Source organism: Lingula anatina, chromosome 4, assembly GCF_051362555.1.
Source record: "Lingula anatina isolate TDL-2025a chromosome 4, LinAna3.0, whole genome shotgun sequence".
Taxonomy (NCBI): domain Eukaryota; kingdom Metazoa; phylum Brachiopoda; class Lingulata; order Lingulida; family Lingulidae; genus Lingula; species Lingula anatina.
Window position 1 is genome coordinate 4,012,070 of NC_141770.1, and position 23,776 is coordinate 4,035,845.

At 35.3% G+C, this 23,776-nt stretch overlaps 3 protein-coding genes across 9 annotated transcripts in view; 2 read left to right on the forward strand and 1 right to left on the reverse strand.

The window, feature by feature from the left end:
- The window catches only part of LOC106164374 (uncharacterized), a 629,853-nt gene that overhangs the window by 506,910 nt on the left and 99,167 nt on the right, over nt 1-23,776 (forward strand). The window lies entirely within an intron of this gene.
- On the forward strand, nt 1,894-11,850 carry LOC106158885 (uncharacterized). Of its 4 annotated transcripts, XM_087012315.1 has the most exons (8): nt 1,894-2,070; nt 2,705-4,345; nt 4,964-5,407; nt 5,908-6,130; nt 6,367-6,574; nt 7,123-8,814; nt 9,187-9,363; nt 9,824-11,850. In XM_087012315.1, exons 6-8 carry the CDS (start codon nt 8,363-8,365, stop codon nt 10,869-10,871), a joined length of 1,677 nt encoding a protein of 558 aa, XP_086868441.1. In that variant the 5' UTR covers nt 1,894-2,070; nt 2,705-4,345; nt 4,964-5,407; nt 5,908-6,130; nt 6,367-6,574; nt 7,123-8,362; the 3' UTR covers nt 10,872-11,850. The 4 variants fall into 4 exon arrangements, with proteins under 4 accessions (XP_086868441.1, XP_086868439.1, XP_086868442.1 ...); XM_087012313.1 differs by having other exon boundaries at nt 2,705-5,407; XM_087012314.1 differs by lacking the exon at nt 1,894-2,070 and adding an exon at nt 2,405-2,499 and having other exon boundaries at nt 2,705-5,407.
- Nucleotides 12,063-15,534, reverse strand: LOC106164377 (uncharacterized). 2 transcript variants are annotated; one of them, XM_087012321.1, is made up of 5 exons: nt 15,293-15,534; nt 14,240-14,926; nt 13,874-14,017; nt 13,473-13,592; nt 12,878-13,193 (listed from the first exon to the last, which is right to left on the reverse strand). In XM_087012321.1, exons 2-5 carry the CDS (start codon nt 14,312-14,314, stop codon nt 12,942-12,944), a joined length of 591 nt encoding a protein of 196 aa, XP_086868447.1. In that variant the 5' UTR covers nt 14,315-14,926; nt 15,293-15,534; the 3' UTR covers nt 12,878-12,941. The 2 variants fall into 2 exon arrangements, with proteins under 2 accessions (XP_086868445.1, XP_086868447.1); XM_087012319.1 differs by lacking the exons at nt 13,874-14,017; nt 14,240-14,926; nt 15,293-15,534 and having other exon boundaries at nt 12,063-13,193; nt 13,473-13,585.

Consider the following 23,776-nt stretch of genomic DNA (forward strand, 5'->3'; position numbering starts at 1 on the left):
AATTACTTTGTTATAGATAGAGTCATCCAGATTTGTTCATGATTCTATAAATTCGTGACAATACCACCAACAAGAATGCCTTAATTAAACCCGTTCTCTAGCGCGTGGTTTCCTACGTAAGTCACAGTAAAAACAGTCACCATTTTAAAAGGACACATACGCGACACAAGACAAAGACGGATTGTCGAGAAGAAGTTCATTAAATTATTAGACACTTCAAAAAAGGACTTTATAGAGACAATGAGTATCTCAACAATATTATTCTTGTTTTATTATTACGTGATCTTCAAGACGTTAACCTTTATCACGCACTTCTAACTTCGTGTCCCTTTTCCATGCATCATACGCCACTAATACCATTAGTTTGCTTGTTTATTCTTGTTTTGGTACCTGAAGAAGGTCCACAAGCCAAAAGCTTGGGCATTTTTTTTTTATCTTTCAGAGATAACCTTTATAGATGCGTTATCTATATACATATATCTTTTTCCATAAAGATACGAAAAATGCGGTCGAATGAAAATCTGCAGTTTTATTTATCAGTCATAACATTTAATTATCATAAAAGAGGTTTGTAATCTGATTCTGGTCCGAGGATCAATTGATTGCGAATTCGGCCAGAGACAACCGGAGAGAGAGAGAGAGAGAGTGCACTCTACTCGAGCCATAGATGGAGTTTTCTCTAGATATTCACAGATATGTATAAAATTCAAAAATGCCTTTAATAATTTTTAAAAAAAATTTCTGTGTATGATTTAAACGCAAAGGGCGATCGCGTTTATTACGTTTGTTTGGAAGCAAGTGTAATGTCAAACGTCTCAGGAAATATCTAGAATGTTTATTTTAAATAACGCAATAAATAACTTGCGGCTACTTTTAAAACCTGTAAAATCCTTCGAGTCGTATTTTTGCTCTAGATCATTAATTTTAGTTGCTTTAATGTTTTGAAATATTTTAGACATCAATTAAATCTTAATTTTAGTTAACCCAAGAACTGAAGGCCCCGTTGGGTATTTTCCTTACCCGTAACAGCCACTTATCATTCCCCGAGATGTGAAGCACCCCATTCCTGTGAATCGTGAATTGCGGGTTTCTGTCCCTCGTCTTTAGTGGAACGAAGTCATTATGCTCGGTGATAGTTATTTTCAGCTCGCCAGACTAGCATTTTCAATGAGACACGAATTAAGTTTTTAATTAATTTATGTGATTTGTGATTTGATGATTTTATTTCCTGTTGCCGTGAACTGTGATCCCTAACCCCCCCCCCCCCCCCCCCCATCCAAGCGGGCCCTCATGATTTTAATAGCTAGACGATATGTTAATAGGGCGCAGTCATATGTTTTACACGAAACACGACAAAGTTGCATTCTCTTAGAAAGCCATTTGCAAAATCTTCGTTACCAGGCATTGAGAAAATATAGGCCTACTTGGAATTGTGGGAAAAATTTAGACCTTTTGAAAAAAAATATTAACGCGCATCTAACATAAGCATAATACCGCAGTCCCTAGCGCAGTCAGGTAGGGCCTACTAGTAACTTTGCAGGATATTAAGGCAAAAATTGACTTTAGAATATTTTAAAGTAGGCCTACGTTAATTATAGGCCTACTTTTAATGGTAATTTTTCTAAATGTGAAGGTCCTTAAATGCTCCATTTGCTCAAATTGAACGTTGTGTTAGCAGTGCTGAGATCCAGCAAATGTTGAAGCAAAAATAACAATTAAAAAAATATTTAAAATAACCATTTTGTAATAATATATTCTCAATCAATAATCAATAATATCATATATAAACGAAAAATCAAAAGATATAATAACTTGGACGCAGAGTAAAACTGCGGCGCGCTTCATGTGACCGGATGTACCGAGATGTGACCCAGTATTCACTGCGGGGTTTGGTTGTGGGGCTTAGTTCGGCGGAGCGGGAACATTTTTACAAGTTTATATGAAATAGCTTTATACCAAGGACAATATATATTTATGAGCTACCTTTCAAGTTTCATCTGAAGCAGTAGGACATTCCACGTTTCCAGCATCCTTTTAAAGACATGCAAAGACATTCTTGATGACAGAAGGGTGAGTACACTGTTGTAGTGATCTGGTACCGGAAGTCTCTCTGTCTCAAGGTTGAGACCCAAGTCCATGATGATGGTAGATTTTTCAAGACCTGCTAAAAGCTTCGCTGGTTATTGCCTCATTGCTGGCCAAAGTGACAAACTTGAAATGTAGAATCTACGTAGCAGAGAGAAAGGGAGACTTGCTCTGTGTTGCTGACATCTGCCATTTCGTCATCCAGGATGGAGAAACACTGGGAAGCTTTGCATTCTTGAATTATGCCTGCTGGTACTTGTTTGGCCATCAGATCTAGTAATTCATTTTGAATGAGAGGAGATGTATATTGAGTGTTTTTTGGACCCTTCTCGATGTGCTGAGTCACAGTTTCAGATGCTGACAGCCGAAGAAATGCGGAAAAATTCGATCAATCACCAGTTTTTCGTCTTATTGGTATGTTTTGTTGTGCGCACGTCAACAGTGTTTTGGCAGTGGATCTCAGAATGTGTCTGTTTGCTTCGACACGGGTAAATTTTTATTTACCGTACACAATGGTTTCATGGTAAAAAGTCCACTTTTTAGGAAAAAAAACCTTTTGAAATTGCGGGCTACAAGTCTGTTGAATGTTTATAATGAGTGTTTCTCTTTTTTTTTCCAGCTCACACACACAGTTTGACAATTGGTGTACAGTGTCATGTGTCTCTGTAGTGGCCTGTTTGACACGGTCAGTTTGGGATGATGTTATATCCAATACATGGCTGCTGATTGGTTGCATCTTGACTGGGGCCACCACCTGGCGGATGGCGTGGTAAAGAACGAGTATGAAAGAAGCACATGGCACCCGTCATAACATTGGTGATAAGGATAAGCAAGAAATACTAACACCTCACAGGGAGAACTGCTAGACGAGTTCAATATATCCACATAGCAGGAATTGTTCTGCACGTAACACAGTTCAATCCACCGGAAAATAGACTAATTACAGGGCCAGCATGGGAAACATGGCTGGAGATCCCAACAAGGTGAAAGCTGTGAAAGAATACAACCCACCAAAAAGTAAAGAAGTTCATAGTTTTCTCAGAATGACCGAATACCTAGACAACTTTATAGAGGATTATGCCTCACTGACTGCTCCACTAATAGAGCTGACCAAGCAAGATGTGAAATTTCGTTGGCAAGATGAGGAAGAAAAAGCCTTCGAGAAATTAAAAGAAGCTATTAGCAGCAGCAAAACAGTGGCCTTATTTGAACCAGGCAAACCAATAATGTTGAGAACAAAAGCCAGTTTTAACGAAGGGTTGTCGGCAGGACTGTTCCTAGAAACGGACAAAGGACTTAATCCATTCAGTTCATAAGCAGAGCACTGACAGAAACAGAGAAGAAATATTCACAAACTGAAAAGGATGCATTGGCCATAAGATGGACAAAGAACAGGATGAGAATATACCTACAGGGTGCACCAAAGGTCAAGGTCATCACAGCACACAAACCATTAGTACCCAGGTTTAACAAAGCACAAGAAAAATTACCACCGAGAATAGAGAAATGGGTGATGGACTTACAAGATGTTGACTATGAAGTGGTATATGAGCCAGGAAAGAATGATGCAGACTCTATTGGTTATCTATCCAGACAGCCACGGCCACAAACGAGTGGTGATAGCACAGAGAGGAGGATCAGATGGATGGTCAAATCTGAAAATGCAGTGATTCTCAATGAAATGGCAGAGAAAACCCTCACTGACCCAACACTAATCAAACTTGGAGGGAGAATACACTCATTATATGTGACTATGTTTTAGTTAAACAGAACAAAAGAAACAAACTCTCAACACCATATGAACTGATTTTCTATATCGTCATGGAAATACATGGTTCTCAAGTTACTGCCAGAAGAGATACAGACAGAAGAACAATCTGCAGAGACGCAAGTCAATTCAAACTGTGTAACTACGTCATAAACACAACAGATGATGTAATGAAAATTCCAGCAGACTTGTATTTGAAAGAAAACACAAATGAGATGAGAAGACAAGATGATGCATGTGAATTGCAACTTAGTGATATATTACAGTGAAAAGTGACATTGCAGCAACAGACACACAGAATATTCCAAACTTAGATGATATTGCATTAAATACAGAGAATTCAATTGATGAGAAGACACCACAGCAAGAGAAAAACAGTGATCATATTGCAGAACCAATTACACTAGACCACAGAGAACGATCAGAAGGCCAGTTACTTTAAAGATTGTGTAATCAGGATGAAGGCGGATCGCTGTCCTGAGGAGAAAAAAAGTAATCTGGGATAATTTCTAGATGTAATCAGGATGAAGGCCATTTGCTGTCCCGAAAAAAGTAATCTGAGATAATTTATATTTTAGCAGGATGAAGGTGGATCGCTGTCCTGAAAAAAAGGAATCTGAGATAATTTATATTTAATCAGGATGAAGGCGGATTGCTGTCCTGAAAAAAGTAATCTGAGATAATTCATATTTAATCAGGATGAAGGCAGATCGCTGTCCTGAAAAAAAGGAATCTGAGATAATTTATATTTAATCAGGATGAAGGCGGATCGCTGTCCTGAAGCAAGTGATCTGAGATAATTTATATTTAATCAGGATGAAGGCAGATCGCTGTCCTGAAAAAAGTAATCTGAGATGATTTATATTTAATCGGGATGAAGGCGGATTGCTGTCCTGAAAAAAAGGAATCTGAGATAATTTATATTTAATCAGGATGAAAGCGGATCGCTGTCCTGAAAAAAGTAATCTTAGATGATTTATATTTAATCAGGATGAAGGCGGATCGCTGTCCTGAAAAAAGTAATCTGAGATAATTTATATAATTTAATTAAGATGAAGGCAGATCACTGTCCTGAAAAAAAGTAATCTGAGATAATTTATATTAAATCAGAATGAAGGCGGATTGCTGTCCTGAAAAAAGTAATCTGAGACAATTTATATTTAATCAGGATGAAGGCGGATCGCTGTCCTGAAAAACTTGAGCATATAGCACTCAAGATGTGACTTTATACAATATGAAAACTGAAAATTCATTAGGATTCAGAATATTCAAGGATTATGATTGACTAAGACTGTTTTTTTAAGTTTATATGTTGTGGAAAAAAATAAGGTTGGGAGGAATGTTATATCCAATACATGGCTGCCGATTAGGCGCGTCTTGACCGGGGCCACCACCTGGTGGATGACATGGTAATGGGAACAAGTGTGAAAGAATCACATGGCGAGTGAGACCCACGGCACCTGGTCATAACAGATGATATGTATTCAACCCAAGGTGGAGAAGTGGTCATTACCCACCCTCACCCATCACCATGCCAAAAACACCTCCTTGCAGGTAGTGCACAAAATTATTGATTGGTTTTGTTTTACAAGTTGTGTTACAATAGATAATTTGTCTTCTATCCTTCCCCTGTAGATCAACAAACCAGTTATCATATTTTGTTTCCTTTAAATTTAGATAGTTTTTTTCACTTTTCTTATGTTACTCTTTACAAAATGTACTTAAACAAGGCACAGTAAACTGATATACTTATCCCAGATTATTACAGGTGTTAGGCAATTTGTGTGCAAATTTCACTAATTCCAAAAGAATTGGTTTATTTAACTTTGATCAGTTTAAGATTATGACAGTTGTACCAGTCATAATTGTGCCCAGCAGCCTCCAAAAGACATTTTAAACTTGTCTCTGTTCAGTCACCACAACTTTGATGTCTGCCATATTAGGTGGATATTTGGCAGTATATTGTAGTTTTAATATTCTGCTGGCTCTTGTGGACTGTCAGGGTTCTGTCTTTTTATTAAGATAATTTATGTCACTTCATTCATATAATCCAGCTCCAGTCTCCATACAGCATGGTGGCTTCTAGGTGAACTGACTTTACCTGGCTGAACATGGGGGACATGAATTGTTAATATGAAATAGACAGGAAAAAGCAGCTGCAGGAACATCCCTTCATCTCACACAGTTGTGCAAGACACAGCAAGTTTCAGGATGAATAGGTTGTAAAGAGCCAGAGACAGGACAGCCATGGTAAACAGGGAACTGGACTTCTTGCAGGTAGTTTGCCAATTGATATAATAATCCCAGATTTTTACAATTATGAGGCATTTTGTGGCAAATGTCACAATAAACCCCACAGATTTGGCAGAGTTCTATTTATTTAACAGTGTTCAATCTGAGAATGTGCTGGTCTCGGCAGTCACAGTTGTGCCCAGCAGCCTCCCCAGGGAGGTAGATCGATCCAAATATCTGTGGGAATGGTCCCTTATACATTGTCATGTCTCTTTTTCCAGCTCCAGTCTCCATACAGCATGATGTCTTCTAGGTGAACTGACTTTACCTGGCTGAACATGGTGGAAATGTATTTTTTATAAGACTGAAGCAGACATTAAAAGACAGCAACGGGAACATCTGCATCTCACCCAGTTGTGCAAGACACGGGATGCGGCAAGTTTTAGGATGAATGAAACAGAACAGAAACAGGACAGCCATTGTAAACAGGTGACTGGACCTCTTGAAGATAGCAAACAAAATGTATGGTTGTTTTTTTATACAAATAACGATAGGTAATTTGTTTCCCCTCTTTCCTTGTAAAGACACAAATACCAATTGTAACATTTTTTTGGGGGGGGGGTGAAATGATTATTTCAATGTTGAAAGCATGATTATTATGAATAAAATTAATGTTTCATTGCTTTAATTATAATGTAAATTTAATATTTATATTCATCAAGTGCTTTATTAATCACACCTGTCATTTGTTAAGAATTTGAACCAATTCATCTTGTATGCACAAAACACATAAAATGAATACTTATATTTTAATGTGATCACCATTACATACGAGCAGTATCAAGATATAGATGTCAAGTATGGTGATACAAAAATGATTTTGTGCATTTTACAAAAGCATCCTATATTTGAATTACTTATCATTGAATTGTTTCTGATAATAGTTTATACTAGATGCACGAAGAATTGTTAAGGATATTACAGAGAGGATTCACATGAAAACAGTTACATTGCAAACATTTCATTAATGATTTTAGAGAGTGCTGCCAGAACCACCCAGAACAAGACTTCTAAACACAGCAGATCCTGTGGAGCCAGTTATATGAACAGTACAATTACACAACAAATGTGGGTTCCAGGTAACACAAAGAATCAATTTCTCCCATATGCATGGAAACTATAGAGGCAGGGTATATAAAGCAAGGAGATTGTGTTGGACAATACTCTTATCACTGAAGATGAATAGACACATTAGAAATGTTTAAGAGTGAATTGATATTTCAGCTCAGTTGTAATGTGTTATAATAATTTTCCTCATATGCATGGAAACTTTTACAGTACTAGTAGAGGTAGCATATACAGTGAGATTGTGGTAGACAACATGCCATAGCTGAAGAGACCAAGAGGTCATTGAAAATGTTTAGATGTGAATTTATATTTCAGGTCAGATATGATGTGTTATAAATGGTCTCTGTTATTGCGAGTGCATTAAGTTATAATTGCAAATTTTATCACATATTTATTATATACAGACACTTTCAGTCTGTCTATATTCTGATCACTGTGTCTGTCCAGTGTCATTGCCATAGTCAGCACTTTGTGACACATCTGTTGTTTGCCCTAAAACTGATAAACTGTTTTTTTGTTTTAAATTTCTCTAGAAAATCAGCATGATTGGATTATTTTATGTTATTGTTTTGTTATCGTTAGCAGTTTGGATATGATGCTACAGTATTTCCTGAGTATATCAGATTAAAGCAGCAATGTAGATGTGTTTGTGTATCAGGAGTGGTGTTAGTGTATCTGCCTGTTTCAGTGTGGAGTTTATGCCCACTGGTGCAAAAACAACTAAGGCTTTTTCTTTTTTCATCATCTTGAACAATGTCCAGATATTTTTCCTTTTTAAATGTATTTTTGAATTGGCAATAGGTGCTGGATTTAGATTTGTCCTCAAGTTAACTGTGCAAGTTTTGTACGAAGCCACTGTTGATTACCCTAGGTTCTAGATTCCGGTATTGCCAGCTCGATCTTGATTTCATATATAACCTATAGTAGCAATACCAGGCTCTAGCGAACAGTGGCAACTCAAAATTCTGCCTGGGGCGCTTCCATATTTGGAAGTCACATGTGTCGTACGTCACAGCTCTGTCCCGCCTTGAACTGCCTTTGACATTGTGATCTCGCGACATCTCGTGCTATACGAGACAAAAAACAAAGAAAATATGGCTGACGCAGAGTTCGATGCAAGTGTATGTTTGGCTCTCAGTTTGCTGAAAAATGCACCCATCGAAGAAATTAAAAGATGAACAAAAAGAGGCTCTTGTTCATCTCTTGAATGGTGAGGATGTTTTCGGGGTGCTACCAAAAGGGTATGGAAAAAGCTTGATATATGAGATCGTCCCAAAACTGTTTCCAATATGTAGACAAAAGAAGGTAGGAACATCGGATATTGAAATTGCTGCATCAGTGATCGTTGTATCGCCATTGATATCGTTGATGAAAGATCAGGTAGAAGAGATGATGCAGCTGGGGCTTGACTCAGTATACCTAAATAGTGAGCACGAGCTAACAGAACCCGAGTTGCAGAAACTAAAGCTTGGAGAGTACGATGTTGTATTGGCAAGTCCAGAATCATGGCTGGGGAAGTACAGGTACCTCTTCGACATCGAGGACTTTCGGAACAACATTTGTTTGCTGGTTGCAGATGAAGCTCATGTTATACCACAGTGGTGAGCTATATATGCAATGTTATTTATAGAACTATGTAAGGCAGAAAAAGGAAGACCATTTTTTTCGAAAAATTCATTATTTCCACGAAAATTAATTAAGTTTGATATTAAAAAAAAAAAAAACCCGGACAGTATCATTTTAAAATTACTGTATTTGACATTATTGTGGCTCTGGTAAGTAATTTTAAAAAAGAGCCAGCATAATACAAGATCACAAGTTACTAAAATAAAATATAATCAATGAAGTGATAAAAGACTCTTTAATTATAAAAAAACATGCTCCTTCATTGCACATAAGGGATGCTTACATCTTTATTTTAGTTTTGATATCTTGGTTCAGTCATACTAAACTTAATTTTGTGTACATTTCAGGGGGTTGAACCAGAAGCGCAAGAAAGCTTTTAGGGGAGCTTTTTCACAGCTCAGAGAATTGAGGGCTCTAGTAAGAAAGGACGTTCCCTTCTTGGCTCTGACAGCCACAGCTAACAAGAGGACGAGAAGGAAGATTACACAGACACTGCTATTAAGGAAGCAACACTATATTATTAGGTAAATTCACTTTTTGAAGTGCAGACAATTATATAATGTTTAAGCGTAAGTGTAAGATTTGTTTTATAAACAGCTTAGTGATTTAAAGGACCACTCAATTGTATGGACCTTTATAGAGCAAAAAATGATTATAATTATAATGATAATAAAGGATTTATAATAATAATAAATACTCATACATACATTTGCATACTACATTCAGTGCACAATAGGGTGTATTTTGCTATTTTCATCTGCATCACAAAACATATTTATAGGATATGTTGAATTTTTTCTATATAAAAGCAAAGGACTGAGACCTATGGCTGGATTTGGCACCAAATTAAATTTCCCCAAACACAAAAGCAATTTTCCATACTCCCCACCCATTTCAAGATTTTTAATTCCTACAAGAATATTTGTGCAAATTTTGTTATTTCTTATTATTATTGCACATATTTTGTATATATCTATATTTCAGGTCTCCAAAAAGAGAGAACATATTTAAAGCACAAGGGGTGCAAGACTTGGACTGGCTTGTGGAGCAGTTGGGAGAAGAAAGACTTAACATGAGGAGGACATTGTTGTATTGCCGTGCAGTAAAGGATGCAATAAGTGTGTATGAACATTTTTTGAACCTGCTGGGAGAGAGATCATATGTAGATGACACTTCAAAACTATCCGGTAATCGCCTGTTTGCCCTGTACCATCACAATACAAATGACAAAAGAAAAGAAAATATGTTGAAAGACTTGATAACTGATAGTGGTCACTTCAGAGTTGTCATTTGTACAAATGCACTAGGCATGGGAATAAATGTTCCCAACATTTCAACAGTTATTCACTATCGTGTACCATCGATGACTGAGTCCTATATACAGGAAATTGGACGCGCAGGTAGAGATGGGAAAGAGGCACAAGCACTACTGTACTACTGTGCACGTCACTTGTTAGGTACAGAGAAAGAGATGAAGTATTTTGTAAGAGGAAAAGAACAATGTAGAAAAAAACAACTGTTCAAAGAATTTGGGGAGGTTAATGAAGGTGACCATAGATGCTGTGACATTTGTTTAGAGAAAGGGAAGAGTAGCAGCATGGAACCAGAGGCAGCAAGTCATGCGCTTCATGTGCCCGATCCTCACACAGCAGTGAGAGAGCCATCAAATGGAGACTTAAGAGTGATGTTATATTGTCTGAGGGAATCTAAAGACAAGTGCAGGCATTTAAATGTTTTAGGCATAAATTTTTTTCCAGATTTACTTGTTAATGAAATCATTGCAAGTACCAGATACATTGATAGTTATGATTATGTAATCACAAACTTGAGTGTTATACACCCTCTTGTAGCTATAGAAATTGTACCTGTTTTAAATGAAGTGTTCAGGGAGGAATTACCGGTGCCCACAATTGATAATGATATTTTAGAAGATATAGATGACTTAGTATTGCAGTCAGTTTTCAATCAGGAAGAGGAGGAGGAGGAGGACTCCTTTGCAGACCTCCTAGATGAGTATGCAGAGTCACATTGATTTTATGTAGACATATTCTAGCTAGATTGGACATGCATGTAAGATGAGAGAAGATGGCTTTTCTCTCTTAAATAGTTGACACCCGTACATAGATGTTCAGTGAGTTTTGAAGAAGTATGGGCAGAAATCATAAAACCATGGCTCAGATATTTCTTGTGACATGTAAATATTGTGTACGATAATTGTCTACATTAAACTTAGTTTTAGTATAATTTGAACTCAATTTTTTGTATTGTATATTTAAAAATGTTGTTTACATGATATTTTTGATATGATAATTGATCACTCGCATATTTCCACTGTCCGTATTGGACTTTGGTCAGAACCAACTTTAAATTGCACCATGTAATCAATAACTGTGCATATATATATATATGTTGCTAATAGCTTACTTAGGCTTATTGTATGTATTAGCATGTATAGCACTTCTTGACTTTCAGTTCACCAACAAGGGCTGACCAAAAAATCTGGGCTATGAAAAATTGCAACTACTAGAAGAGCTTTTTTTTTCTTTTGCTTTTTCCAAATTTCTCTAATAAAGGATGTTCAGGTGCCTTCCCCTTCCTAAGAAAGAGGGAGTTAGGTTTTCGATTCTATTTGTCATCCATATTTAATAAATAGATTGATTGATTCTGAATCATTAGCTTTATTTAATTAAATTCTGCTCTTATTGTCCAGAACCTAACAAGCGTTTGATACTAAATGTCAGCCCTTATTTTGTTCATTTTAGAAAAACAAAAACCTTTACTCTTTTTGCTCACAATAAAGCTCCAGTAGAGCAACCCTTTTGGATATTTGATCGATTTCTTTTTTCTTTTTTTAACTTGCAAGTTAAGCTCCTTAGGAGCAGTTTTGGCTGTTTATCTTTTATTGTTTGGCTTCATTTAATTTTCAAAGGAACACACCAATTTCTTAAATACTTTTTTGTCATAATACTCTGTTTGACATAAAATAAAGGTGGTCTTGATCAGATTTCAAACCCTCTGTTTCTTGTGTTTGTATCAGGTGTTGTGTGGATGGATGATGCAGATTAAGTACATTTTAGAGAGAAGTTGCTCATTTGTTGTTTGCATGTCAAACGTGTTTTTATTTAACATATTCTTTTGGTCAAAGAATGTTAAATGTCAAATAAGTTATTAAATAAATAAGCATGCTTTTCAGCCTTATAATATAAAACCAACAAGTCCAGGAAAAATGCAATTTATTCAAGCAAAATATATTTCCTTGAGCTTTTTTTACCCTTGCTGTCACTGGAATGTTTACAAAAAATACAATAGCCATAGTAATCATAGAATGTCACATTTGCCTCTGCCAAGACTATTCCATCAGTCACTTAAGGCCATCACCATTTCCTGTTCTTGTGACCACTGCCTTAGCCATTTTGAGAGCCAAGTCTTTAACTTGGGTGCCTTAATTGAAACAATCTCCCTACTAAAGTTTTCAAATTTTTGTGCTTTAAACCATCTCCCAGGTTCTCTGCTAAACATGTTTACCCTCTCTGTTATTTCTCTTAAGACAATTGCAAAGTTTGTCTCACTTTTGAATTTTGCATGGTAGCCAGAGGGTTTGTGCACTTTCAGGTCTTGGTTTTGGGAATTGACAATTTCAACTATCCTTTTTAAGGCTTTAGCCTCTTGGTTTGCAGAATTTTCTGTAATATTTACACCTAAATGTTTGAGTGAATTTTTAAGAGCCAAATTCAGATTTTCCAAGTGAAAGTCAAGAGATACGCGATACCCAAGCCCACTTCTTCTGTTTACAGTCCTATTCCACATCAATCTGTGGGCCTCCATGGGTGGCAATGACTTCAGCAGAACTGCCAAATGAAGAGCAGCTAGTGAGTACTTAGTTGACTGCTTTTCAAAGTATAAGGGTAGAAACCACTTCCACATGTTGGTGATTTCTTCCCCATCACCCTCATGCACAGCATCATCAGCATTCAAATACATCAGTCCAAGGGTGATGTATACCAAACCATAATTCCATACGGCATCTTCATCTTCATCTTCATCTTTTTTTACATCAATGGATAGGTTGTGCATTTCAATTTCATGCCGCATTCTTGCAGCCTTATATTTGTAGACCTTGCCACACACAGAGCAGACTTGCTCCTCCTCTGCCTGAACCAGGTGCACCCATGAGGGAAACAAAGTGCTCCACACACGGGCACAATGTGGCCAGGAGCCATTGTGACTTGTCCTCCTTTGAGGCATGGACAAGGTCCCCAGGCATTATTCCAGATTCCATGCCTTCCATCCCAAAATACGCCATAGTGGCAGCAACAATATAGGCATCTAGGTAGAGGTAGAATGCCTCTTTCACCTATAATATGAAAATTATCATCAACAGTCAGGTTTGCTTTTTGGCTGGCCTACTCATCATTTTGTATTTAAAATAAACATAATTATATATAGACATATGATAATTTTAGGAAGTCATCCAAAAATGCATTTGTTAGATATGAGTGACAGGGCACTATAAAGTTAACTGGTTTACTATGCTTTTTTCCCACTAGCAGCTTTAAAGTTGATTTGAGTAATAAAAAATCAATATGAAGCTGGCAAAAGCATACTATGGAACCTAGGGTAGAACAAAACAAACCTTATTGTATTCATTAAGTAGACTCAACTTAGCATTAGAGTTGTTGGTAACAGTTGCATTAGCAAAGTAGGTTCCTGCATCACCGGTTGTATCTGGATGACTTAATATTTCCATGATTCTCTGCAAGAAATTTTTGAACATTTGTATCAAAATATATTTAAAATGTATTCATGTTTAGAGAACAATTATGATAATTTAAAACCAATGATCTATCTGATAATGTTAAAAATTGTACTCGCAGTATATCTGGTCAATGGTATAATAATAATAATAATAATAATAATAATAATAATAATAATAATAATGTGGATGGCAAAAACAAGCAATTTGTGGATTTTCAAACCCATGGGGTGTACTTTTAATTATCACAATCACCTAATAGGAAGATAATTAAAAAATACCTGGAAAGCTATGCGAAAGGCATGCCAGTCCTCATTCTTTGGTAAAACACCCATCAACATTTCCAAAAGAGTATCGCTATCCAGTCTGGCCTTCTGAGCATTTCTAGCCCTTTCTTCTGTTAGTTGATCTCCGCCAAAGAAAATCTGAAATAATGGAAATTATTATTATTATTATGAATAAAGGGGGAAGCACATTTATGTGACTTCAATTTTTTCAAATGAAGAAAGCATCAGTAATCAACTAACATGGAGCTTCTCAATTCCCTGCATTCAGGGTGCTTATTTTTATTAATTAGTTGGTACTTTTAACTATTATCTTTGCATAGCATTTCATGGACATTAACAATTGTACAAAAAATTTGTTACCTGTTCTCTAATTTCTTTTCCATCTTCATTTAAAGGAACATAACGCTGGTGCAAATCTTGTAGTATTTCTACCATTTCTTCATTCTCATTACGAAAAAGAAGACATAGTGGATACTGCAAACAAAACCAATGAAAATACTAAATGCTAGGAATACATGATTATGACATTGAAAGTATTAAATCAATTTTAGATTAATGTCCACTGTATTTATGGATTTAAAAAATAAATCTTTTCAATCAATAGCTTATTAGCCTAGCCAAATATGTTGGCTCCTTTACTGTCTCTGAAATGTCCTTCATCTTAGAGGAATACTGGTGCGAAATGTGTCTAATTGGCTAGGGGTTGAAAGCCTGGCATCCACCTTGTCACAACACGGGACGAGTGTATTGTAAACCTTCCAATGAGTCTGCTGGCATCATGTTGATTTGGTAAGAACTCATGCAGAGGAATGTCCTTAATTTTTTTAACCTGCTGGTTGTCCAATCCCACTGGCGATCTGAGGCCATATGACGTGCCTTCACTTCTAAGTCAATATTGTCACCAACAATTTGGTAACGCCTAGTGCTGCCTGTGTCCTGTTTTGCATCGAGTACTGGCTGGTCAAAGCCCTCCCCAGCCTTCTTCTTTAATCTCAAGGCCATTCTACTACTTACACTTACAAACTGATGTGACAACCTTTTCAGCACCTAAATAATTAAAAAAGATAACAATGAAAATATTTTCAATTGAATCTACAACTGGTAATATATTAACATCTAGTTTTTTCAATTAAAAGTTTAAGAAAGTGATAGTTTTCCTCTCACATTATGAAATTCACTTGCTTTGAGGATATTTTTAAAGCTAAGCTAAAGCTTGGCTATTTAAAATTCAATGTTTTTCATGAGGATTGAGAAAGCTGTAGAGCTCTGTCACAAGTTAGGAAAGGACAATCATTTATTGAGAAAAAATGAGGAAATTGTCCTTTATCCCAGAAAAATTCATTAAATTCAATTTTATTTTTAAGCAAAAATCCAAGAAAGAAAGTATACACAATTTTATAATATATAACTCACCATTGTTGAGCACCCTCCATTCTGCATGGCAATAGCATTCTTGCAGGCCCATGCAGCCATATCTTTGTTTCTTGCCTTTAATATAACACAGGCTGGGGACACTATCTTCAAAGCCTTCTCATCATATGTAGACTGACTCCTCTTTCGAGTGGTTACACATCTAAGGAACCCATGTAGAGTTGGAGCTCTAGTTTTCAATTCTGTATTAACTGTGTTTACATTGACATTACTAAGGGTATAGGGATTTGTCTGTCGGAGAACGCTTGGATCATTTAAGCTGCATAAATTGTCAACTTCTTTCTCTGCTTGCTTGTACATCTTTTCAATAAGCAAGGGCCTATTAGGAGCATGGTTCCAAACTGCATGCAAAGCAAAGTGGTCTTGTCCTAAAGATAGATGCTTGATGACATCTTTATGCCAAGCATCAACAACATTATAACTGGCACAATGGCTTGGATATTCTATTGATACCTGAAAAATATTTTAAAAATTACTACTCGCAAACTGTTAGGCAGTAACATGTAGCTCTTTAAAAGCTGAAGCTAAGTAGAATCCTCTGTAAACTTCAAACGAAAAAGATTGTATTCAGAAGTCCTTAATTAACTTGACATCATTAATTAAAAGCATTTGAACATGAGTCATCAAAAAGTGTTATCATATGGAATAAGGAAAAATTAACTATGCTTTAAGATATTTCACAATGTTACTTTCTCATTACAAAATACCTTGATTGTTTTGCCTTGGTTATGCTCAACTGCTTCTGCCACTGACTGAATGACTCCCAAGTTTGACACATCACTCAGCACTGAGTAAGACTCCTGTCTATGGTGGGAGTGAAGAAAAAATAATTAATGTTATAACTGAAGAACTAGATGCATTTGTTCTGAAAATGTTTAGCTTTAAACAATTATGTGGTTGGAGAGAAAGAGAGAGAGAGAAGAAAAAGAAAAAAATAAAAAGAGTGCGTGAGAAAAGAAAGAGAGATCTAAAATAACCAAGTGATGAGATTCATGTATCTTACCTTGTAATCACTATCTGTGATGATGCTTTGGGCACTATGTTTTCTGCTGCAGCTGCTGGACTTTGGAACAGTGATTTAGAGCTACTGCTACTGACCTCAGAGTTATTAAGGAATAAAATTATAATAAAAATGAAATGAAAAAGTGAACTATTTTTTAAAAGACAAGTAACAATATCCATCTCCGAAAGCCACTAAAATCTTATTATCAGTGGAAATTTTCCAGCTGCTTCTTATTAGAAAGATAAATAGGAAACGATTTTACTTTTATTTAAAATTGGAAATTTAAGAGACCAAAAGAAGGCCAAATAGCTGCAGAAAAGTCTGCATATAGATGATTTTATTTATTACAGAAGATTGTGTCTGTCAGCACCTTGAAAATCTTTCTCCAACTGCTAATCTCTTCCGAGCACTTCCTTTCTTCGAGACAGGTGAAAGTGTTGTTGGAGTTGCTCTTTTGGATCTTACTGGACTGTAACTACCTGATTTTAATGCTAAATAAATAAATTAAGGTGTTCCTGTTAACATTAGGATGCATTAAGATAAATACTGTTAATGCTTCATTTATCATATTATACAAGTTTACAAGTTTATTTCACTGTAACATATGCATCCACTTGTGTGGATGAAAATGACAATATGAATACAATTTTTGTGAAGAAGCTTTTAAGCAATCACAATGAGTAAGACTATTTACTATTTAAAAAAATTACTACTATTACTCAATTGCTGATGAGTGTAGCACTGTCTTCTAGATCCCTCCTAGCAAAAGCGGAGGAGAGAAACTGAGATAATGCAATAAGGGTTTCTTCTTCTTGACATTTCATAATTATATATTATGTGACACTCTTCTAAAGAGTTCTGAAGACTGATTTAGCCATGTCATAAAACGTTTTCTTAGTGCTAGCATTAAAGCAATAGCTATTATTCCCGAGGAATTAACTGTAGGACGAAGAGTGCCCTAATTACATCTGGCCTTATTGAACTTTGAACTAACACCGCGACAGAATATCACTTTAAAATCTTATTCTAAATTGCTCATATATATTTAATAATGTTTTAACATAAAAAAAACTTACATGCAATTGTAGTCTCCTTTCTCTTCTGAATATCTTCTTTCAGTGATAAATATTTCGATAAAAATGTCTTACATTTTCTGCAAACGTATGTGTGATGCAGTGCAAACTCGGAACTCAGCTGCAGTAGCTCAATATCCAGTGATTTCTCAATCAAAATTTTTGCATCATCCTTTGTTAGTCGCCCTGAAATAACTGCTGAGTAACTAAGAATACCTTGCAACCGAAAGTCAGTGCCACAACACACGCATTTTTCTGCTTTGAAAACAGTTTTTTTCGGTGTAGCCATTGCTCACTACTTACAGCCATATCGCCATAGCTGTCAAATTTGGCGCATGGCAAGCACGTGGGTCATGTTTATATATTCAGAAGTAAATGTTATTGAAAAGCAAAAAAATACAAAAACATTGGATACATCTTTTTCTTGTAGAAAATATTATTTATTTTTCCATTTATTATTTAAATACAGTAAATAAAATTAAATAAATCAGAATTAAATTTATTTTACGTTTCATTTTGGTTTAATGACATTCAACTGCAGTTTCACTGCGGAGCAGTTCTATTTGATTGACGGAAACCTAACATGGCCGCTGGTCTTCAGTGCTAGTAAAAGGGACTCCACCACAAGGTATATTTAGCAAGCTAGCTTTTACGTTGCTCTGACACTCAGGGTATTATGCTGGGGACTTATAAGAATTCCTTTTAGAACAGTACATTGAAATATGAGAGTTGATACATTGTTTCTTATGTGTCTAAAAGAAAAAAAATAAGTTTTTGAAGTCATCCATTGCCCCCCCCCCCCCTTTTTTATGAAAAACTTTTCCCTATAATGCAGACATGTTGCATATATTATATCATCTCCCAACCTTTATTTGGGGAAAATATTTGTTCCTGACATAATGGCCTGCTGAAATCTTTTGTTGAAGATGATTTGTCTCAATGAAGTCAAGGTTTGTGAACCAGGCTCCAACCATTTCTTTTTCCTCCCTGACATCAGGAGATAGGGTCCATGTTCCTGTAGCCATCCACAGACATCCCTGGTGTTCATTCTCAACACGATGGTCCCCCCCCCCCCCCCCCACTTTGACTGAGTAAAAAATTTTTTAAAAATCATTATTTATTTTATTTTATTTTATTTTTGCATGTATTTTGGTGACTGTCTTACCATAGATACCAAACCATGTTTTTGTTTTACATCAAATATGCAGAGAGGCTTTGTTTAGTAAAAAGCTGCTTGAATTAAAAATTAACAGGATTTGATTATTTTTACCAATACATGCGCACAGTTTTATAAGTATTGAAAGAAGCTATTATATAACTAATGGTAAAACTGGTGAATTTGCAAACCCATAGGCCTTGGCCCATATTTGTATATATTCGGTGCTGTCACAGAAAAAAATCTATTAAACTCTTTTGTTGCAACATGTTTTGTGTTTTTTGTGTCTGTATATTTTGCCAGCTTTGCTGTCTAGTCTTATGTTAGTGCTCATCTTATGGTTTGCCTAAGGATAATTAAGTATGAAAGATGTCTGCAGCAATTTTGTATTAGTAATATGGAGAAAATCATTTCATTATTATTTCTTTAAAATAAATAATGTAGCAAATTTTGGCAATAAATATATTGAAGCTTTTATACTAATATGTGCGGTCCTGTTGTTGTAGTCTTAATAAAAGATGAGTACTTATGATTACTTTGATTGCTTACTTTGTAATTTTATGTACATTTTTAAAAATAAAATTGAATGAAAAGACACTTTTTTCTTATCTTAATTATTCAAAGTTATTTATTGAGTTACTTTGCCTATAGTACATGTAGTGCTAATAAACTAATACTGGATAAAGCAAGTCAGAATGATGACTGAATCATCACATTGTTAATGTCTGTTATAAGTACTGGTACCTAATAAATTCCCACCTGGTAATTCTGGAGCTGTTTGTAATCAAAGAATGTTTATTTATTTATTTAATTAAGCTCATTAGTGCAGAATTTTATTTAAGAGAAACTGGGTTGAAGTTGTAGAGAGGCATAGATAAAGAGAAGGGAGAAAGAGAAATTAAATACTAAGAAAATTTCAGACTCCTATAGCTGTTTGTTATATTTTCTCTCTTATGCCTCATTGAGCATATTCAGAAGAGCAGACTAGCAGATCTGCGGATCAAATATGCCCACCTAAAAAGCTTGTCACTTAAAATTCCTGATAAGACACAAAATAGATTTCCTATGGGGATAAAGCAACAAGCATTAGCATTTAGTGGGTCACCATATTTGATCTGCAGATCAGTTAGTTCTCTGTTCTGAATGCGCTGATTGACAAATAATATCATACAGAACCTGGGTAGGGGGTAAAACTTATGCTTACAACAGGTATGTATACAAAACTGATGAAGGATACTTGGTAAATAAAAATTTTCCAGTTTTTCACTACTTGAGAGTTACTATTACACTTACTGTCATATTGAAGATATTTCATTTACATACATAACCCCAACCAGGTAATATGATGTGACTATTTTATTCATCAGTGCAGTGGAGATCATAGTTGTATATGTGTCTGTAGTCTCATATGGAAATCACTAAACACACTGTGGACATGATATACAGTGATGAGAGAGAGAACATTTTAAAAGCAGCAAACTACAGTCTCTTTGCCATAAATTTCAGGCTTTTCTTTCCTTATGAAATATGTACAAAGTACATATACATTTACTCGGGGGAATTTTTAATGCACAAATGTAATTAAAAAGTACTGTGCAGATGTTTACAAATACAGTTTGTAAGTCTTTGAAAATTAAATTGAAAGTCTACAGTGCAGTTTTTGTCACTATTTGAGTTTATCATACTTATATTATTTTAGGTAATTATATGATTTCATCAACTGTATTCATAACTTTCAATTTTAACACACTTCTTGAAAATGTATTTGACCTTTGTTTTTCTGAGAATTATCATTTCAACATTATAAATGTACCAACCAACTTTTAATTATAAATAAATATTAAAAATTATTATTTATTGTTGTTGTATTATTTATATGACTGTGTAAGAATATTTAGGTCTAAGAACTCAGTCCCAATAAAAATAAGAGTGCATTCAGTGCTTTATCTGTCTAGGTAGATCAATTCAGGGGGACTCTTGCTGAATGCAGTCAGATTAAGATATTAGCATACCACCCCCTAGCTTTGAGTAGAAAATGGAAAACAAGCATGTTATAAACAAAAGGAGGCGAGCCAATCCAATTGCATTCAGCAAGAGTCCCTGTGGAGTTGGATCGATTTACATAGACCAATAGTGTCATTGGGAATGAGTCCTAAATTGAGGCACTAGTAGATATGTCAGTGGCAATACTAAGATGAATAAAAAGAAAATGATAAAAAGAAAATGTAGTAATAGTTTCTAATATGATTCTTTTACTTCCAAAAGTATTTTATGCGGTTCAAAGTGATAACATTGGTAATATTAAAGAATCGGGGACCACTGAAAGACAAAGTATATTGCAAACTTTTTGAGAGGTAAAAAACTAGGCCATGTCTCCCATTTCTCCCTGCAGAATCTTACAGATATCAAGTCAGCGACGCTGTATATGTGCGCACGCATGTTATTACGTCGCTCATTCTTCTTTGTTACGTCAAAATGATACATACGTTACCATAAAGCGTGTAAATATTTTCTATTCTATTTTCATTGGTTGTCTCTCCTTTTGTGCGCCAACACTATTTTAATGAAACACAAATAAAAGACATAAGAGTTGGCCCACAAAGCGAAAGAAAACCAATGAAAATAGAATAAATATTTACACGCTTCATGGTAACGTATGTATAGGTAACGTATGTATCATTTTAGCGTAACAAAGAAGAATAAGCGACGTAAAAACAAGCGTGCGCACATATACAACGTCGCACGCAACCACAGAGTCACGAAAACAGAGAACAAACAATGAAATCAGAAAACAATACCTTCACGAATGATGCGTAACTCAGTAAACTGATTCTTATGTGATTTGTTTTTTCTAAGAAGCATATTTGAGTTCATATGTACTGCTGCATAAAAATTAAAATGTTAGATATTCATGTACAAACCTTAGTCGCCACAACTCTAGTGTTAAATATTTACAGTGCTAGAGCAATAGGCGACATCATGTTTTAATTGGGATGCTTTAATAATAATAACCTCATTTATTTGGGATGAAGGTCTAAAGATGGAAAAAACAAAATGGTTTGCTTGTGCAATAACCTGATGATAACGTTTAGATTGCGTTAAGCCGCATCGTGTCTTCTCTAACACAATCCCACATTCAGTGCTATTATTATGTAAACCAGGTGAGCATTTGGGTGAGAAGTATTCAAATAGGACCAAGGTCAGCAGGAAGAGGAAGAAGCTTCACGTGCCACATTGCCACAATTTCCACACGTAGACTGAAATTTTGGCACTGAGAATTGCTGTAGTTTGTTGTAAGTACTGTATAGATGATATAAGGCAACACTGATCGGTTTATGTTGACGATATTTTATCCAAAAGTATGCATTTCCCACTTCAGGCGTAATGGCTCTTGGGTATATTTCATTGACATGAATGCCGAAATGAGCTTGAAAAGTTAAATATCTTTTTATGTTCCTTTTTCCAGAAGGAAAGTATTTGCTCATAAAGAAGTGAGAAGATTATTCCAGCCGTCCAAAGGTCTGAACGCGTTATTCCGTCAAACAAAGCAAGACGACAAAGCAGGTGATTACCGGTACATTCTCAGCTCCCAATGGGTGCCTTTTTATTTTTTGACAGCGAGCTGTACAAATATATCCTGTTTACTAAAGTTAACTGACAATAAACAAATTATTTTATAGAGAACTAGCCGCGACCAGGAAAGCAAACGTATATTTGCTAGGCACAGTCAACCTCCCTTGACTTCAATTTTTTTCCTGATTGGATGCATTGGAATAAAGTAATTGGTAGAATCATTCTGAAGAGTTTTTAATAAGCAAATGTAGCAATAAAATCCTGAATTTATATCACTCTACCCACAAAATATGCAAAATAATGTATAACTAAGAAAGTCAAAAACCAAACAAGATCATTGTTATTATTATTATGTATTTCATTTTGTCAGATCCTTAGATATTGTTATGAATTTTACTTAATCCATTTCATTTTTCATTTAATTTCATTGCCTCGTAACAACCGTCTACGATGAGAAAGGACGCACTCCCAGCAAAGACATCAGATTCGTGAACGCCAGCGCCCGCACCCATGTCAACGTTGTCTTGCGTGTCGAAGTTTGTCGTATAGTTTTAACTTGCAGTTTAAGTTAAAACTTGCAGGGTTGACATTTGATTTGGTTTGAAATGTAATATTTGTTTTGGTTTGTAATATTCTGCATCAAAACATGTATCAAATGAAGTACAGCGTGCAACAAATGTTTTATTCATGAAACTTCTGATAAAAGGGACCAAATTCAAGTGTCAACCCTGCACGTCGCTGGTTTATTATTATACATATGTAAATAAGTTGTAATACAGCACTCTATCCGCACACGATGTTTTTATCATAATTTAAAATTTTGTTCATACGCACCAGTTCTCTAACCTGAAACGACACTTTTAAAATTATCCTAAAACAAAAAAGTGCCTTGCTTAAGTGATCCATGAAAATAAAATTAATTGTTGTAAAATTATCATTAAGTGATGTGCAGGTAGAGCGCTGTAGTGGTGCGACCGATTTAATGTTTGATTGTAAAATTTTGTGTGGGCAAATATGTAATAAGACGCTTTGTTATGCACTCGAAAATACATTTTTTTTCATATTAAATTGGATATGGATACAAATATTGATTTTAATGAAGTTAACTTTAAAAAAATAAGTAGACTCGTGCGTAAAATGTATACAGGAATCTTTTCTTGGAAGGATATTTTACAAGAATCTTTTATTGGAAGAAATGACCGAGATATAAAACTACAATAAGCTGTTAACACTGTAATCCAAATTATGACACTTAAGAATTATCGGAAGTATGACATTGTAAAATGTGCTCAAGTTATTACAGAATTGCCTACACGTATTAAAACAGGCCTTTCTAAAATTATGGATATGACGCATGGTAAGAATAAACTTCCTTTGGTTCCCGCTGTTTTGATATGCGAGTAGTATGTCTGATCTGTGATAGACCCATAGTTTTATTGCTGGGAGGCGGTAGAAATGTTTTTGTTTTCAGAAAATCAAACCAGGGGTTGGGTCGTTTTTTTTCGAAATTTATATGTTTTTGTTATTTAAGAAGGAAAATTGGCTTTTTGCCTTCGTTACAAAGCGGAATTGTTAAGAGAAACAAAGTGTTTTATTTTGGCATCCTTTGACAATTAAAGTGTACGTGCAGGACTGGCATTTATCGTATCATTTTATAACTT

Excerpts from the sequence above, each read along its gene's own strand:
- LOC106158885 (XM_087012313.1), top strand. The coding sequence starts at position 8,363 with ATGCACCCATCGAAGAAATTAAAAGATGAACAAAAAGAGGCTCTTGTT. Across the intron at positions 8,815-9,186 it reads GCTCATGTTATACCACAGTG|GGGGTTGAACCAGAAGCGCA; the intron begins GTGAGCTATATA and ends TGTACATTTCAG. Across the intron at positions 9,364-9,823 it reads AAGCAACACTATATTATTAG|GTCTCCAAAAAGAGAGAACA; the intron begins GTAAATTCACTT and ends TCTATATTTCAG.
- LOC106164377 (XM_087012319.1), bottom strand. The coding sequence starts at position 13,084 with ATGCCTCAAAGGAGGACAAGTCACAATGGCTCCTGGCCACATTGTGCC.